The sequence below is a fragment of the Hordeum vulgare genome, chromosome 3H, assembly GCF_904849725.1.
Source record: "Hordeum vulgare subsp. vulgare chromosome 3H, MorexV3_pseudomolecules_assembly, whole genome shotgun sequence".
NCBI classification, from domain to species: domain Eukaryota; kingdom Viridiplantae; phylum Streptophyta; class Magnoliopsida; order Poales; family Poaceae; genus Hordeum; species Hordeum vulgare.
In genome coordinates, this window is record NC_058520.1 from 421,797,069 (window position 1) to 421,811,615 (window position 14,547).

The 14,547-nt window shown below is 43.4% G+C and overlaps 1 protein-coding gene across 2 annotated transcripts; it reads left to right on the forward strand.

Moving 5' to 3' along the window:
- The first annotated feature begins 5,440 nt into the window (after positions 1-5,440).
- LOC123444063 (acyl carrier protein 3, chloroplastic-like) lies at positions 5,441-9,943 on the forward strand. Of its 2 annotated transcripts, XM_045120670.1 has the most exons (5): positions 5,444-5,928; positions 6,118-6,240; positions 6,679-6,731; positions 7,155-7,254; positions 9,421-9,509. In XM_045120670.1, exons 1-4 carry the CDS (start codon positions 5,755-5,757, stop codon positions 7,240-7,242), a joined length of 438 nt encoding a protein of 145 aa, XP_044976605.1. In that variant the 5' UTR covers positions 5,444-5,754; the 3' UTR covers positions 7,243-7,254; positions 9,421-9,509. The 2 variants fall into 2 exon arrangements, with proteins under 2 accessions (XP_044976604.1, XP_044976605.1); XM_045120669.1 differs by lacking the exon at positions 7,155-7,254 and having other exon boundaries at positions 5,441-5,928; positions 9,421-9,943.
- Positions 9,944-14,547: the final 4,604 nt, after the last annotated feature.

Genomic DNA, 14,547 nt, shown 5'->3' on the forward strand with positions numbered 1-14,547 from the left:
GATGTGATAGAGATAGATACAAAAGATTGCTAGAACTAAAAGTAAAACAAAAGTAAATAAATGTTAGCAACATATTTTTTGTATTTTTGGTTTATAGATCTGAAAGTATAATATGGAAAATAGACCCGGGGGCCATAGGTTTCACTAGAGGCTTCTCTCATAAAGGAAAATAATACGATGGGTGAACAAATTACTGTCAAGCAATTGATAGAAAAGTGAATAATTATGAAGATATCCAAGGCAATCATTATGCATATAGGCATCACGTCCGTGTCAAGTAGACCGAAACGATTCTGCATCTACTACTATTACTCCACACATCGACCGACTCCTGCATGCATCTAGAGTATTAAGTTCATGAAGAATAGAGTAACGCATTAGGTAAGATGACATGATGTAGAGGGATAAACTCAAGCAATATGATGAAAACCCCATCTTTTTAACCTTGATGGCAACAATTCAATACGTGTCTCGCTACCCCTACTTTGTCACTGGGTGAGGACACCGCAAGATTGAACCCAAAACTAAGCACTTCTCCCATTGCAATAATTAGCAATCAAGGTGGCCAAATCAAACCAATAACAAGAAGAGACTTGCTAAGATATGAAATCATGCATATAAGAATTCAGAGAAGATTCATAGATAATGTGAACATAAACCCACAATTCATTGGATCTCCACAAACACGCCGCAAAAGAGTATTACATCAGATAGATATTCATGAAGATCATGAAGAACATGATATTGAAAAACAAAGAGAGAGAAGAAGCCATCTAGCTACTAGCTATGGACTCGTAGGTTTGTGGTGAACTACTCACGCATCATCAGAGGGGCAATGGAGTTGATGTAGATGCCCTCCGTGATCAATTCCCTCTCCGACAGATTACTGAAAAAGGCTCCCAGATTGGATCTCACGGGAACAGAGGCTCCCAACGGCGGAACAGTATTTTGTGGACTCTTTTAGTATGGGGGGAATATTCGGGAATTTATAGGACGAAGATTAGGGTTAGTAGGCCTGCAGGGGGCCCACAAACCAGGGGAGCCCCCCCCCCCCCGCCCTAGGGCGCCCTGCAGGCTTGTCATCGCCCGACACGTCTCCTGTCCCCTTCTCCAAGTCTCGCAGGTTTCTTCTAGTCCAAGAAAAAACATTCCGGAGATTTTATTCTGTTTGGACTCCGTTTAATATTCCTTATCTGCAATACTCAAAAACATGGAAAAACAGATAGTCGCACTAGGCTCTAGATTAATAGGTTAGTCCCAAAAATAATATAAAATAGCATATTAATGCATATAAAACTTCCAAAACAGATAATATAATAACATGGAAAAATCAAAAATTATAGATACGTTGGAGACGTATCACCTCCCCTGCCATTGTCTCCTCCGCCAAAACCCTCTTCTCACTTGGTGGTTTTTGAGCTTGACCCCTCTTGATATGTTCTGGTGGGTCACCACATCATCCACGGCGGTGTTGATCGTCTGCCTTCCACCTTTGTTACATCGTCGGCTCCCATTGTGCGACGCCACGAGTAATTTTTGATTGCAGAAGTCATGTCGGCACCACCGATGGAATTCATTGGTCAAGTATGCGTTGAATTCGTCTAAATGATCAACCACTTGGGCTTTCATGTTCGGTGAGCATAGCCTTGGATTTTGGGTGTAGGGCCTTTTGATGTGAGAGATGTGGGAGAAACATTTGCTTTGATTCAGCTTCCACCCCAAGATTTTGGTAATGATACCTTTGTTCATTTTATCAAACATGATCAAGGCACTGGTTTTCATGGAGTTTAGTGGTTCGGAGAGGGATGCTTGATGTTTCTTGGGCTCCTGTTAGATCTTCACAACACTGAAAATCTCAAGGTGCTCCTATCACTACTTTTGGGAAGTTTCATCATTGGGTCAGCGATGATCTGTACTTAGTAAGATTGATTGTATTTTCTTCTTTTCTGAATGATATCCTTATGCCCAAGGATGTTGTTTTTTGGACTATGCGGATTGGGAAGGTTCTAAAGTTTCCTAGAGTGCTCCTTTCTATATTCTTGGTGCGAATTTTGCTGAACAGACGCCTCCGGATGAAGATCCTATGTTGTTGAATGGTAATGCTCATCCCCTTCCTAGTCAGCTTGCTCAAGATGAGCACTTCTTTGTTCTCCCTCCATATCATGCCTTAGGTTGGAATGATGTTCCTTCTCCTCCCCCTCCACCCATATGGATAATTTTCAGGCCAACAACAATATGGGGGGGGGTTGGGATTGGCCAGCTGAGGAGCAAGTGGAGCAACAGGTTGTGGATGTTGTTGTTGATCAAGAGTCCATGGTTATTAACCAGCAGAAGTTCTCTACTTTTTCTAGACAAATAAATGACATTGGGGAGTAGGCTTCTCCTCAACATGAGGTGGTGCATAAAGGGCATCTTAACCATAACCTGGAGCATGAGATTCCTGTGCACGAGGAGGAGATTCTTGCTCCTGAAAATGTTGATGATCATGTTGATGATTTGCTAGAGGAAGTTCCCAATGCGTTGTCCATTGTGACATATCAAGCTTCAGTGTTGTAGCATGCGAATGTTATTATTGGAATGGCCAGGGTGGTATATGCACCCCTAGCTGCCAGAAATGGCTTCGAAGAGGACATTTGACATTGTGCTGGACTTCTGCTCTGTTATTATAGTTCCTAAGCCGGTTTGTTTGTCCCAGCCACAACCCTTGTTGCTCTCTAAACATACTTGGGGTCTAGCTTTTGATGATGTGAATTGGGTCTCTCAGCTAGTTATGATTGATGTGGAAGCTCCTACTTCCACCGTTCCTGCTCTTCCAGCTCCTACTCCTGTTGCTCGAGAGTTGTTTCCTCCTCTGATAGAAGATGGTATGCCTGCTGTTCACAATCTGATGTTGTTCTGAATGTTGCTCCTGAGGAGATGTTCTCCTTCTCCTCTCAGTGTGAGTGCAAGCAAAGGCAGAAGAAGCATGTTACCCCTATTGTGGGCACATCCCTTCGGCGATGATCCCGAGGTTCAGCTAAAAGGGATGGCTTTAAGCCTGTTCTACAACAGTTGCCCATGGTTAAACCTAGGAGGAGGAAGCCTAAATCCAAGCCTATGTTACCTCCTACTGAAGCCCCCAAGAATGGTGGTTCTTCTTTGGCTTTTCCTCCACCAACACCTTTTTGTCATATATAGGAAATTGGGTCAATATGGTCATTACACCTGACAATTTAACAGTTGGTCTGCTTATGGCAGAGCCAGATGATGCTAACGCTAAAACTATTGATGTTTAGTCTCCTGATGCATTGTTGGGTGTGGCAAGCCCCTAATTTGGCTGTCTTCTTTTGTCCTAGCTTTCATGTAGTCAGTCGGCAAGTTGTATGCCACTCTGTTTGTATTTTGTGTTTGAACTTTCTGTTATTCAGTTATGAAGCTATCTGGGTGTGTCACCTATTATGTGGGTGCACGTTACTTCTTCCTTTCTATGGTTTTTATGGATAGTAAGACTATCATAAACTGGTGTGTGCTCTGTTGGAATGTTTGTGGCCTTAATTCTGAGGCACATCGACGTGGAGTTAAAAATAAGGTTGATGAAATTTTGGCTTCTGTTATTTGTCTACAAGAGACTAAGATGCAGCATATGAACTATAGCACAATCAACAAGTTTTGTCCTAGGCGTTTAAACTCTTATGGTTTTAGTCCTTCCAATGGTGCCTCTGGGGTATTGTGGTTATTTGGAACTCTGGTATCCTATTTGGTTCTCTAATTGATTCTCATCCATTTGTTATGGTCATTAGATTTGTTTCTACTCATAATAATGACCAGTGAACCCTGGTCTGTGTGTATGCGTCGTGCCAAGGGCAAGCCAGAGATGACCTTGTTAGCCGTCTCTACAACCTTCAAATTCATGTCGATGATAATTGGTTGGTGTTGGGTGATTTTAATTCCATAAGATATACAGCTAATAGGAACCTCCCTGGGGGGATTAATGATATGTTCATTTTTATTTAAATCATTGACCATCTTGGTTTACTTGAGCTGCCAATTAAGGGACGAACGTTCACCTGGTCCAATATGCAGGATAGTCCTCACTTGAGCAACTTGACTGGTTTTTTCACTTCTTCAATTGGATTTCATGTTACCCCTCTACGCAAGTGTTTCCTCTTGCTATAACTGTTTCGTATGATGTGCCTTGTGTTGTGGTTATTGGCACTTCTATCCCCAAATCTAAACTTTTGAGGTGTGAAAATTATTGTGTCAAGATGGATGGGTTTGTGGATTGTGTGTCTAATTCCTGGAATACAACTTCTAGAAAACTGAATATTTCTGCTGCAATTACTGACAATTCAAATCTTTGAAGAAGGTTCTTAAAAATGGCATATGCATGACTATTAGGAAAAGGGCTATAGATGATATACACACTAATGACGCATCAGACAAGTAGTGCGCCACTACTATATAGCAGTGGCGCACCATGTGCAGGTGTGTCATTAGTGTGATGGACACTAATGGCGCACCACTACTATAATTTTTTTTCTTTTGCAAAAGTACTAATGGCGCACCGCGGCAGAGTGCGCCATTACTAGTTTAACTAGTAATGGCGCACCACTCAGTGCGCCACTACTTTTTTTTTTTTGCAAAACTACTAATGACGCACCACCAGCTGGTGCGCCATTAGTAACCAGGGTTACTAATGGCGCATTTTGTAGGTGGTGCGCCACTACTATATTTTTTTTGCAAAACTACTAATGGCGCACCACCAGCTGGTGCGCCATTAGTAACCAGGGTTACTAATGACGCATTTGTAGGTGGTGCGCCACTACTATAATTTTTTTTTTGCAAAACCACTATATTTTTTTTGTCGTGAGAAGAGGCAAAAGGAAGATCATCGGAATGGATGGAGTCGCCAATGAGCAAGACTTCGACAAGTACGGTGACCCGAAGATGGAACATGACGACGACGATGAAGTACCAGCATACACCACAAGAAGAAGCAGAACCACCCTACCTGAAGGGCGTCCGTTCAAGAGAAGAACTCCATTTACGAAAAATAAGGGCAAGAAGATTGTGAACAGATAGCTAGCTAAGATCGATTGTATTTAAATTGTAGCCTTCATTTCTCGGTTGTATTTCGATATATTGAAATGATATTTCTTCTGTTCTAGTGTCCTCATGAATATTTATTTATGTTTATTATGGTATTGAATTTCTAACTCACAAAAAGTATTGAATTTGTTAATATTTTTTGAACTCATGAATATTCTTAAATTTCATGGGCACTTTTTAAATTCATGAATATATTGAATGTTTTTTTCTTAAAGAAAACAACAACAACAAAAATTACTAATGACGCACCGTCTGAGAATGCGTCATTGCTATAAAAAATTTTTTACTAATCACGCACCCTTGGGGATGCGCCATTGCTATCACCCCCGCTAAAATCCCCATGTCAGTCCCCGCGCGGCCCCTGTGCCCGTATCGACCAAGTCGAGCTGGCTCTCCCCCGTATCCCTCCCCTTCTCCTGCTCTCCCTCCCAGCGGCGGCCGCCTCGTCGGCGGCGAGCCTCGTCGGACGCGCTCCTCGACGGCGTCGGGTACCTCCCCGCGCGGCCCCTGGATTAGTCTCCTTCCCTTCTCCTCCCCCCTCCCTCCCTCTCCCGCTCGTCCCCATGGCCCAAGGGGGGCTGGCGACCTAGGGTAGATCACTCCGCACTTCCGGCTCGGCTCATTCCTCCCTCAGCACCCACCTCCATCGTGCCTCATTCCCCCGCCATGTCCGCCCCCTTCGTCGCCATGTCCGGATCGGCCGTCTTCCCCGCGCATCGGGTCCAGGTAAGCAGCAGTAGCAGCCGGCGGCGATGCGCGGCGTGCTTCTCGAGGCAGAGCTTCCCGTTGATCTCGATCCGGTCGGCTCCGCCCAAGCGCCTCCTCAACCTGGCCTGCTCGGTACACGCACACACATTCCTCCATTCTACACCGTCTTCTTCAATCTTCACGCTCAATGCTCCAACGAGCATCTCCCAGCAAAATTCATGCTCAATGCTCTCAACAAGTATTTGTTTGTCTGACGACGATGGTGGCGATGTGTCACTCAAGATGTGCTCTGAATTTGCAAATCCGTCCTTTGACGTACAGGCCAAGCAGGACACCATCGACAAGGTGTGCGGGATCGTCAAGAAGCAGCTGGCCGTCGCCCAAGACACCCTCGTCAACGGGGACACAAAGTTCACCGACCTCGGCGCAGATTCCCTCGACACGGTATATCCCCTCCCCTTTCCTAAGTTAACCGCTCATGATGATTCCACATCCATCAGGTTATTACACAGTGATAGACGATGGATTTGATAGTATTGATGCACTGTTTGTGGCAAGATGCCAACCTTGTCGGCCAGTGGACTGAAGGCTGCATAGATGCATGTCCAAAATAGCATGTGTGTATTGAGCTCAGTCTTACATTTGTTTTTGTACATCCAACTGCCGAGAATTAAAGAAATTGTGTGTGCAGCTGAGCTGAGGCTCGACACGGTGTCGCTTTGGTTGGTTCTGTCTCGCTCGAATCGCCTTGTGACATTTAACCTTTGTGCCCTGTAATTTCTTTACATGCCCTTATGATGTTTACTTTATTTTCCATGTAATATTGTAAATGTGCATTTGTTCATTTGTTGTCAATAATCTTATATTTTTTTCCTGTGGCAGCATTATTCGACAAGGCAAAAGAATGGATGGTTATATAACTGCTCATTTTACAGGTTAAACTATACTCTGCTCTGCATGTTTTCATTTGCTTATATACCTGCTCATTTATAAAAGAACTGATGATATATAGAGTCCTTCAATTTTTTCTCCCTCTAAGTTAAGATCAACTAAGATAGTTACTAGGAACCTGCATGCTATTGAAGACAGATCTATCTTTGACGCATGTGACATTCGTTCTGTTCATCATATACTGGTAGTTTAAATGTGGGGTTCAAGTGTACAACTGGACTGTAGCCTCAAAGAAAGCAAAGGATGGGTAGTTCTGGACATATACTTTTATTCCGAGTTCGTCAGAAATTTCACAAAGTACCGACTTGTTAGCTGCTTCTGATTGTTTGGCTTAGCACTTTCAAAATACATTCAGAGTTATGTTCTTCAAACCTGTTCTCATGCTCATAATACCTTTCATTACTCAGCCATCGCCTATGCTCTCCCGCCCTCTTCAATGAGGCGACGTCTCCCTGCTCCTTCCACGGCATGACGGCAATGCACTGCATCGTCTAAAGCACCCCCATGGTGAGCCATCTCCACTCCTCTATTCCCCGGGCTGCTGCCATGCACATCGTCTAAAGCACCCCCATGTTCATGACAGTTGTTACTACAAAAGTAATGCACGACCGGCAACATAGCATGTATCCACCATTGTTAACAGAAAATGGAGTAGACTAATATAATTAATGCTCACAAATAGGAATGTTGAACCGCCAATAAAACTAAAGCAGTACTCACTTGCTTTGGCCTCTCCCATTCTCAGAAAAATATGTCACTTGCTTTGGCCCAAATCACATATTCAATAAAATGTGCACATCACATTTATTTGTATAACTGTACACTAGCCAAATTCCACACCACCAGCCCCTCCTCTCTCTTCCCCGGTGACCTCCATAGCTGAGTTGGACAAGGGTTTGTTTGTATAACTGTACTGCGTTCTACTACTGCTGATCACATTTTGTGGCACCAAATGGTTGTTGCCTAGCTTATCTAGTAAGACTTGAATGAATTTTGGTGCGAATTTGGATGATCTTCTCGTTGCTCTATTCCTTAATGAATTTTCTTCTTGCCTAGCTTATCCACTACGACTTGAGTTAATTTTGGTGCGATTATGATGGATCATCTCATTGCTGATCTGTTGCAACTGTTTCTAAACTTTTGTTGCTGCTTGTGCTAATTTTGTTCTTGCATGGATCAGTTACTCTTTAGATGGCCCAATTCAATTCCAATTTTTACTCTGAATCATATAAGGAATGCTGTTCAGTTGTTAGGATTCTGTTTGAAAAGCTTGTTTGTTTGATGATGAGGCACAGGACCGGATGCCACAAACTCACTGCAGTGATAATTTCGTTGTTCTTCTGTTATGATATACTCCTACCAAGTTGAGTTTGCAGATGATCTTGTGATTGTTTAATCTGCAGATTTTTTGTGTACTTCAGTTTTTTTTCGGGTCATCCTTACCATACCATCTGCAAATTATGTGTTCCGAAACATGGATTATGCAGCGCAATTGTCATATAGGATCATGCTAAATTGCTAACTGGAAGTCTTTGGTATTCCCCTTTCGGTTTGGACTCGTGAACTTAGGGTGATCATTTTGTTTTCTGGTCGTTAAGGTGTAGTAAACTAGATGATACTGTGAAGGGTTTGATCTGCAGATTGTTTGTTCTGCTCACCATTCTGTGCATGATTGATTAACTGCATGTTGTGTTTTTACACCGTGGATGATGTAGGACGATTGTCATATAGATACAAGATCAGCTTTACAGAAACTCTTTGATAGTCCCGCCTTTTCAGTTTCGACTGATGAACTCACCTCGGTTAAATTCCAGTTTATGACAGAAATGTTGGTAGCTGGGCTAAGTTTCAGGACTTTATCAGTTGTTCTGCTATTTTTCTCCAAGTTACTAGGTAGTTTGTTTCCTACTCCCTCCGTTTCTAAATATAAGACCTTTTACAGATTTTACTATGAACTACATACGGAGTAAAATGAGGCGGGAATCTACATTCCAAAATATGTCTATATATATCCGTACGTAGTTTATAATTGAATTTCTAAAATATCTTATATTTAAAAACGGAGGGAGTAGAATTGTGTCTCATCAAGCAGTTTTCGGAGAGCTGGTTGCTGGGCTAAGTTAGTTTCAGTTTCGTCGTTGTGTCTGATCAAGAAGTTCCTTCGAATTGTGCAAATGCAACTTAAGGTTAGTCAGGTTCTGTAGAATCGTGCCCTGATAGACTTCTCATCATCCATGGTATTTATTTATCCTGTTACCTCTCTCGTGCTTTGCATTTTGGCCAGCAACGTTGCTTCTATATCCTGATAGACGTGCTTGTTAATAACTAGAGTAGTAACTTGTTTTGCTGTCTGCTCTCGTTGTTGCCACTTGCCAAACTGAAAACTTTTAAAAACTGGGTGTACTGTTGTCATGTTGAGTAGCTTTGTTTTTGCAATCTGGCTCGAGCAAGCAGTGCCCCGATGAAGAAAAGATTGCAGTGCCATATATTAATGCCTCAATTACTTTTATCTTCAAGCCATTCTCTTCTTTATATTTCTTTAAAAGTACGTGCGAGTTTAATCGCTCATCTTCTAGAGTTGAAGGCTCCTGCTTGATTGAGATTTATAGCTCTTAATAATGTTTGTTGAATTACATTGCTCTTAAGATTTATTTTATTCTCCTCTCTGTGCAGCTGCCCCTGGTTCAATTCCTCCCAAGAGCGGATCTGCGCCAAAGGGCAACTTTTCTTGCTCACGCGGATAACGGCCACTAGCTGCTCCACAACAACGACAAGCACGACGGCCTTGACGAAGTTGTCCGCCGCCGACACCGAAGAGCAAGCCCGCCTTCTCCAGACTTGCATGACAGGAGAGGAGGGGGCGGCCACTGCCTCCTTCACACACCAAGCCGCCGACACCGAAGAGCAAGCCCGCCTTCTCTAGAGTTTGCAAAGGAGCTTTACGTTCAGGGCATGGTTGTTTGCAGAGAGTGGCGGACACTACTTTGATCCTTTGACAGATAGTTCTTCATAATGTGATAGTGTATAGGCCTTCTTCCTGGGGACCTACTGCTCAAGTACTGCACTCCTTGGCTGCTACCGACCAAAAAATTTACAAATCTATCTACATGTTTTGTTTCTGTATATTTACAAATATCCTATCAATCCATTTTTAAAATGAATGGGCGCGGCAACGCGCGCCTTTCATGATCTAGTATGTTCTGTAATCTGTGCAAATATCGGAAAAAATACCTAATATTCATACTAGTGGCGCACCACTCAACACTTTAGTGGCGCACTGCAAAAAGCATACTAGTGGCGCATCGTCAATTAGTGTGCCATTAGTAAGCCAGAGCACATGGATAAATATGGCCCCTGGGAGGCATACTAATGACGCACCATGAGCTATACTAATGGCGCACTGCCTGATGCGTCATTAGTATACCAGATACTAATGACGCACCATGAGCTATACTAATGACGCACTGCCTGGTGCGCCATTAGTATACCAGATACTAATGGCACACCATGAACTATACTAATGACGCACTGCTTGGTGCGCCATTAGTATACCAGATACTAATGGCGCACCTGTGGTGGGCCATTAGTAAAAAATTCTAATGGCGTGATGCTAGTGGCGCACCTGTAGTGCGTCATTAGTAGCCAAAATAGGTGCGCCACTAGCAGACCTTTTCCTAGTAGTATGACTCTTTCAAAAATGAAATTACTCATTTTCATATGTAACAGGGTGATTTTCATCTTGGATTGCTTGGAGGAATTGAGGCCCCTATACAAGCATGAATTTAATTTTAGGAATGTTCTTAAACTACATACTGAACACCTCCTGCATCTTCAGTTTCTTTACTAGAAGAAGAGATGCACTATTAGATCCATTAAGGTGGATGAGGAGAACACCAAGTTTTTTCATGCAATGGCCACATAAAGGTATAGAAACAACTGTGTTGTTACTCTGAAGCTTGAGGATGGTTGTATTATTCCTGATCATGATCAGATGGCTGTTTTTTTTTGCTGAGTTTCAAGAACATAATGGGCACCAGTAGGGGTATCAATATGGTTTTGATCTCAGTGAGATTGTGCATAAGGTTGAGGACAAATGGACAAAACATTTAAGGAAATGCCTATGGATAAAGCTCCCCGTCCGGATGGTTTCAATGGTATGTTCTTCAAAAAAAAGTTGGAGTATCATTTGCAATGATTTTTATGATCCACACAAGGCTTTCCACGAAGGAAATATCAGTCTTCAGTGCATGCATTCCCCCTTCATCTCTTTAGTTACTAAAAAGAGATCTCCTAAGTCTGTCAATGACTACAAGCCACTGTGATACAGAGCATCCCACGAACATCAGCATGGCAAGAGTCCCTTTGCCAAGTGACACGTGCTACTTTTACTTCAAACATACAAAGGTGAATCTTCTCCTTTACACGTGTCAGCTTGTCCCCTTCGAGGATGGTATACTACTTGACACTCCTCTCGTGTGCACGCATAGGTATTGTCACAGCTTCACAGATGATAAGGAGGAGTACCACCACCTGCGTACGACTACACCATCTGCGAGGGAAGCGTGCAAGAGGAGATGGAAGAAGACGGAGCTCTGGAAGTCTACAGATGTCGGATGACCGACGCCCTCCGTATGTCCGACACTCTACACCGTCTGGACAACCGATGCCCTCCAGACGTCCGACAAGTCCCGACCTCCGGATGACCAACATCCTCTGTAAATCCGACGCCACTTCAACCGAGTTGAATCCTCGGACGTTCGAGATGCTCCGGACGTCCAGACTCTCCTAAGTCGTCGGACGACCGACGTCCTCCGGACGTCCGGAACCCCATGTGCATAGTCATGGCTTTTGGCCTTGTATCTCTCTCCCAGTTACCCCTTCATGGCTAGCACTATATATACTCCACCCCCACCTCCTTTCTAGGGTAAGCTTATGCATCGACATCTTTTGCTGAGCATAGCTCCATCTACTACCTCCTCCCATGGAGATGCTTCCATGTGAGAAGACCACGTAGCGGATGCCAAGGCCCCTAACCAGGGAAGATCCCCTAGTGGATTCAAGGCCCCATCTCCCCATGGGATTTGGGATGAACTCTACCATGTATCTTACTTTCCCTTTGTTGTTCATGTACCTTTGTGGACAGGGGCGAAGCCAGGATTTGAACATAGGGGGGGGGGGGGGGCGAAAGAGATACCAATCATAAAAAAACATATATATGGGATCATACTCCCTCCGTCCCAAAATGCTTGTCTTAGGTTTGTCTAGAAATAAAAGTATCTAAATATTAAAATGTGACTAGATACATTTATATCTAGACAAATCTAAGACAAGAATTTTAGGACGGAGGGAGTACAACACATTGCATGCTTTGCAAGTACCGGTTTAATTGAGATCTATGATTATCTACAAGATCATACAATTATGAAGTGGACCTGAATTTTCGGCAAAAAGGTTTAAATATGAAGCAAGTGCATTTAGAAAAAGCAATATCATGTTATAGTAGTTTTCTTTATTTTCTATCTATAACAGAGTATATCTAAAGTAAAAGAAAGGCAATTAGATCTCCATCTATCATGTAACTAAGCACATACTAGTACGCAACTAACTAATGCATCAGGCACTACCGCATCAGAGCAGATTAATGGTATGTATATACCTTGAGAAATGATCCAGTGATGAGATTCGTCCAAGATCAACAGCCATCAGCGGACCTTTATATACTCCAGATTAATGGTCCATGATTTGCACTGACGAACCTGGCAACGATGATCCTGGTGCTGGTGAATATCCAAATTTAGATGATGAGGAGACATAACGAGAACCAAGCCACCAAGGACATGCGGGCAGCAACTCCCAAGTGTTGGCTGACCAACAGGCTACGGTATAAGCAGCCGGCGGCGTAGTGATGGAAATATTGGTATCGAGTCATCTAGGGTTCGCCTACTCGAGGATGTATTCCATCAGGATAATCTGGACAATTAGGCCTTAAATTATTACGCCTGTTGGGCTTGGGCCATGTGACATTAAGGTCACTACTCTAATGGTCGTAACTAAATTACCATAGCCTGCCTAATCTATTTTTAGCTGATAGCCTGCCTAATCTAGTACATAATCTAGTAGTACATTTAATTAGCATAGCCCCTGTTGAAATTTAAGGGGGGTGGCCAATCGTTGGGGGGGCCTGGCCCCCGCTCGCCCCCCCACTGGATCTGCCACTGTTTGTGGATCTTGTGTGCGATGAGTCTAGTAGATGTTTGATTGGTCTTGTTCTTGAGTGTTTCCCCCTTGTGATTTCTCGTTGTTCATCCCCGTGTTCTTCGTGTTCTTGAGGAATCCCCCTCCAATTCGTGAAAGATCGACACCCACAGGTTTGCCTTGTATCATATTGGTATCAAGAGCCACGTTTCTCACGATTTTGGAGTCCTCTCCTTTGTTTTCTAGCCTTAATTTTGTGTGTTTGTGTCCCAATTCAAAAATTCCCCACAAAAATAGCCATACCAGATTTTTTGTGATTTGTTGTTTCTAGTGCGTTTTTGTTGATTTTGACCCCTGGATCTAGTGTTTGGCAAGTGGATCTACTTGCCTTGGCGTTCCCTAGCCCTAATTTTTCTTTTTCCCCATCAATTTTGAGCCCAAATCTTGAATTTCCGCCAAAAATTGCGTCCCAAATCGGGATCTTTAGCTGACCCGGACCCCCCGAACGACCGACACCTTCTGGACGTCTGGACCCGTCCAAACCATCAGACGTCCGACCATTCCCGGACGTCTGTAACCCCTAAGAAACGCGATTTCTCGGATTTCTGGGCCGCCCGTACGTTCGAGCCTTGGGCATCCGACTTCCTCCGGATGTTTGTAACGTGAAGAATCTGATTTCGGCTAAATTTTGTTTATTCCAAAACTAATCCATCCAGACTCCGATTTCGACGTTATTTAGCTCGTTTTGTAGCTATTGAGACCCACCATATCACAAAATTATTTTCAACATCATTTGACATCATCATATTTTTCAAAAAAATTGGCAAGTTTGCCTAGGACCTCCACCATATCATCCACATTTCCACCAAAGACTTATGCAACCTAACCCATTTTGGTAACCATTGCATTTGTGGTTGCTTGTGTTGTGATTTGAGTCTCCTAGGTGTTTTGGTTACTTAGGGATGGTTACTTAATCATCAAGCACCGGTGACTTGTATCGGTCCATCATCTACATCAACCACCATGATCGACATCGACGACGACCATCTATCCTTTGAGACCATGTTCAACCGGAAGCAAGGCCGGTTACCCCCGGCTTCGTGAAAGGTTAAGTGTGACAAAGGTATATATTCTGTCATACACTTATCCTTCCTTGCCATTACATCTTGATAGCCACACCATATTTTTGGTTACCTTCATACCTATTCAGACTAGCTATCCGAGTATTGTCGGGCTTCACGACAACTTGTGCACCATAGTGATATGATATCATATTGTTGCATCATTGGAAATATCATATAGTAGAATTGCTTGCTCCCGTGCATATCTTGTGATACTTGTCTCATATTGTCGTGGTTTTGTCACGACAGATGTCCTCGTGAAAGGACTTAGTGAAGGAGCCATCACACCTTGGTGGCGACTCAAAGGGGGTGAGCGAAAGCGAGACTCAGATTTACCCAGGTTCGGCCCCTCGTGTGGAGGTAAAAGCCCACGTCCTGCTTTGTGTAGATTGATGATGGTTTCAATTACAAGGAGGGCGGAACTCGCCTGACCTAGCTCTTGATGATTTCTAACTTTCCCTATCTGCCCCAGGGACTCGCCTTT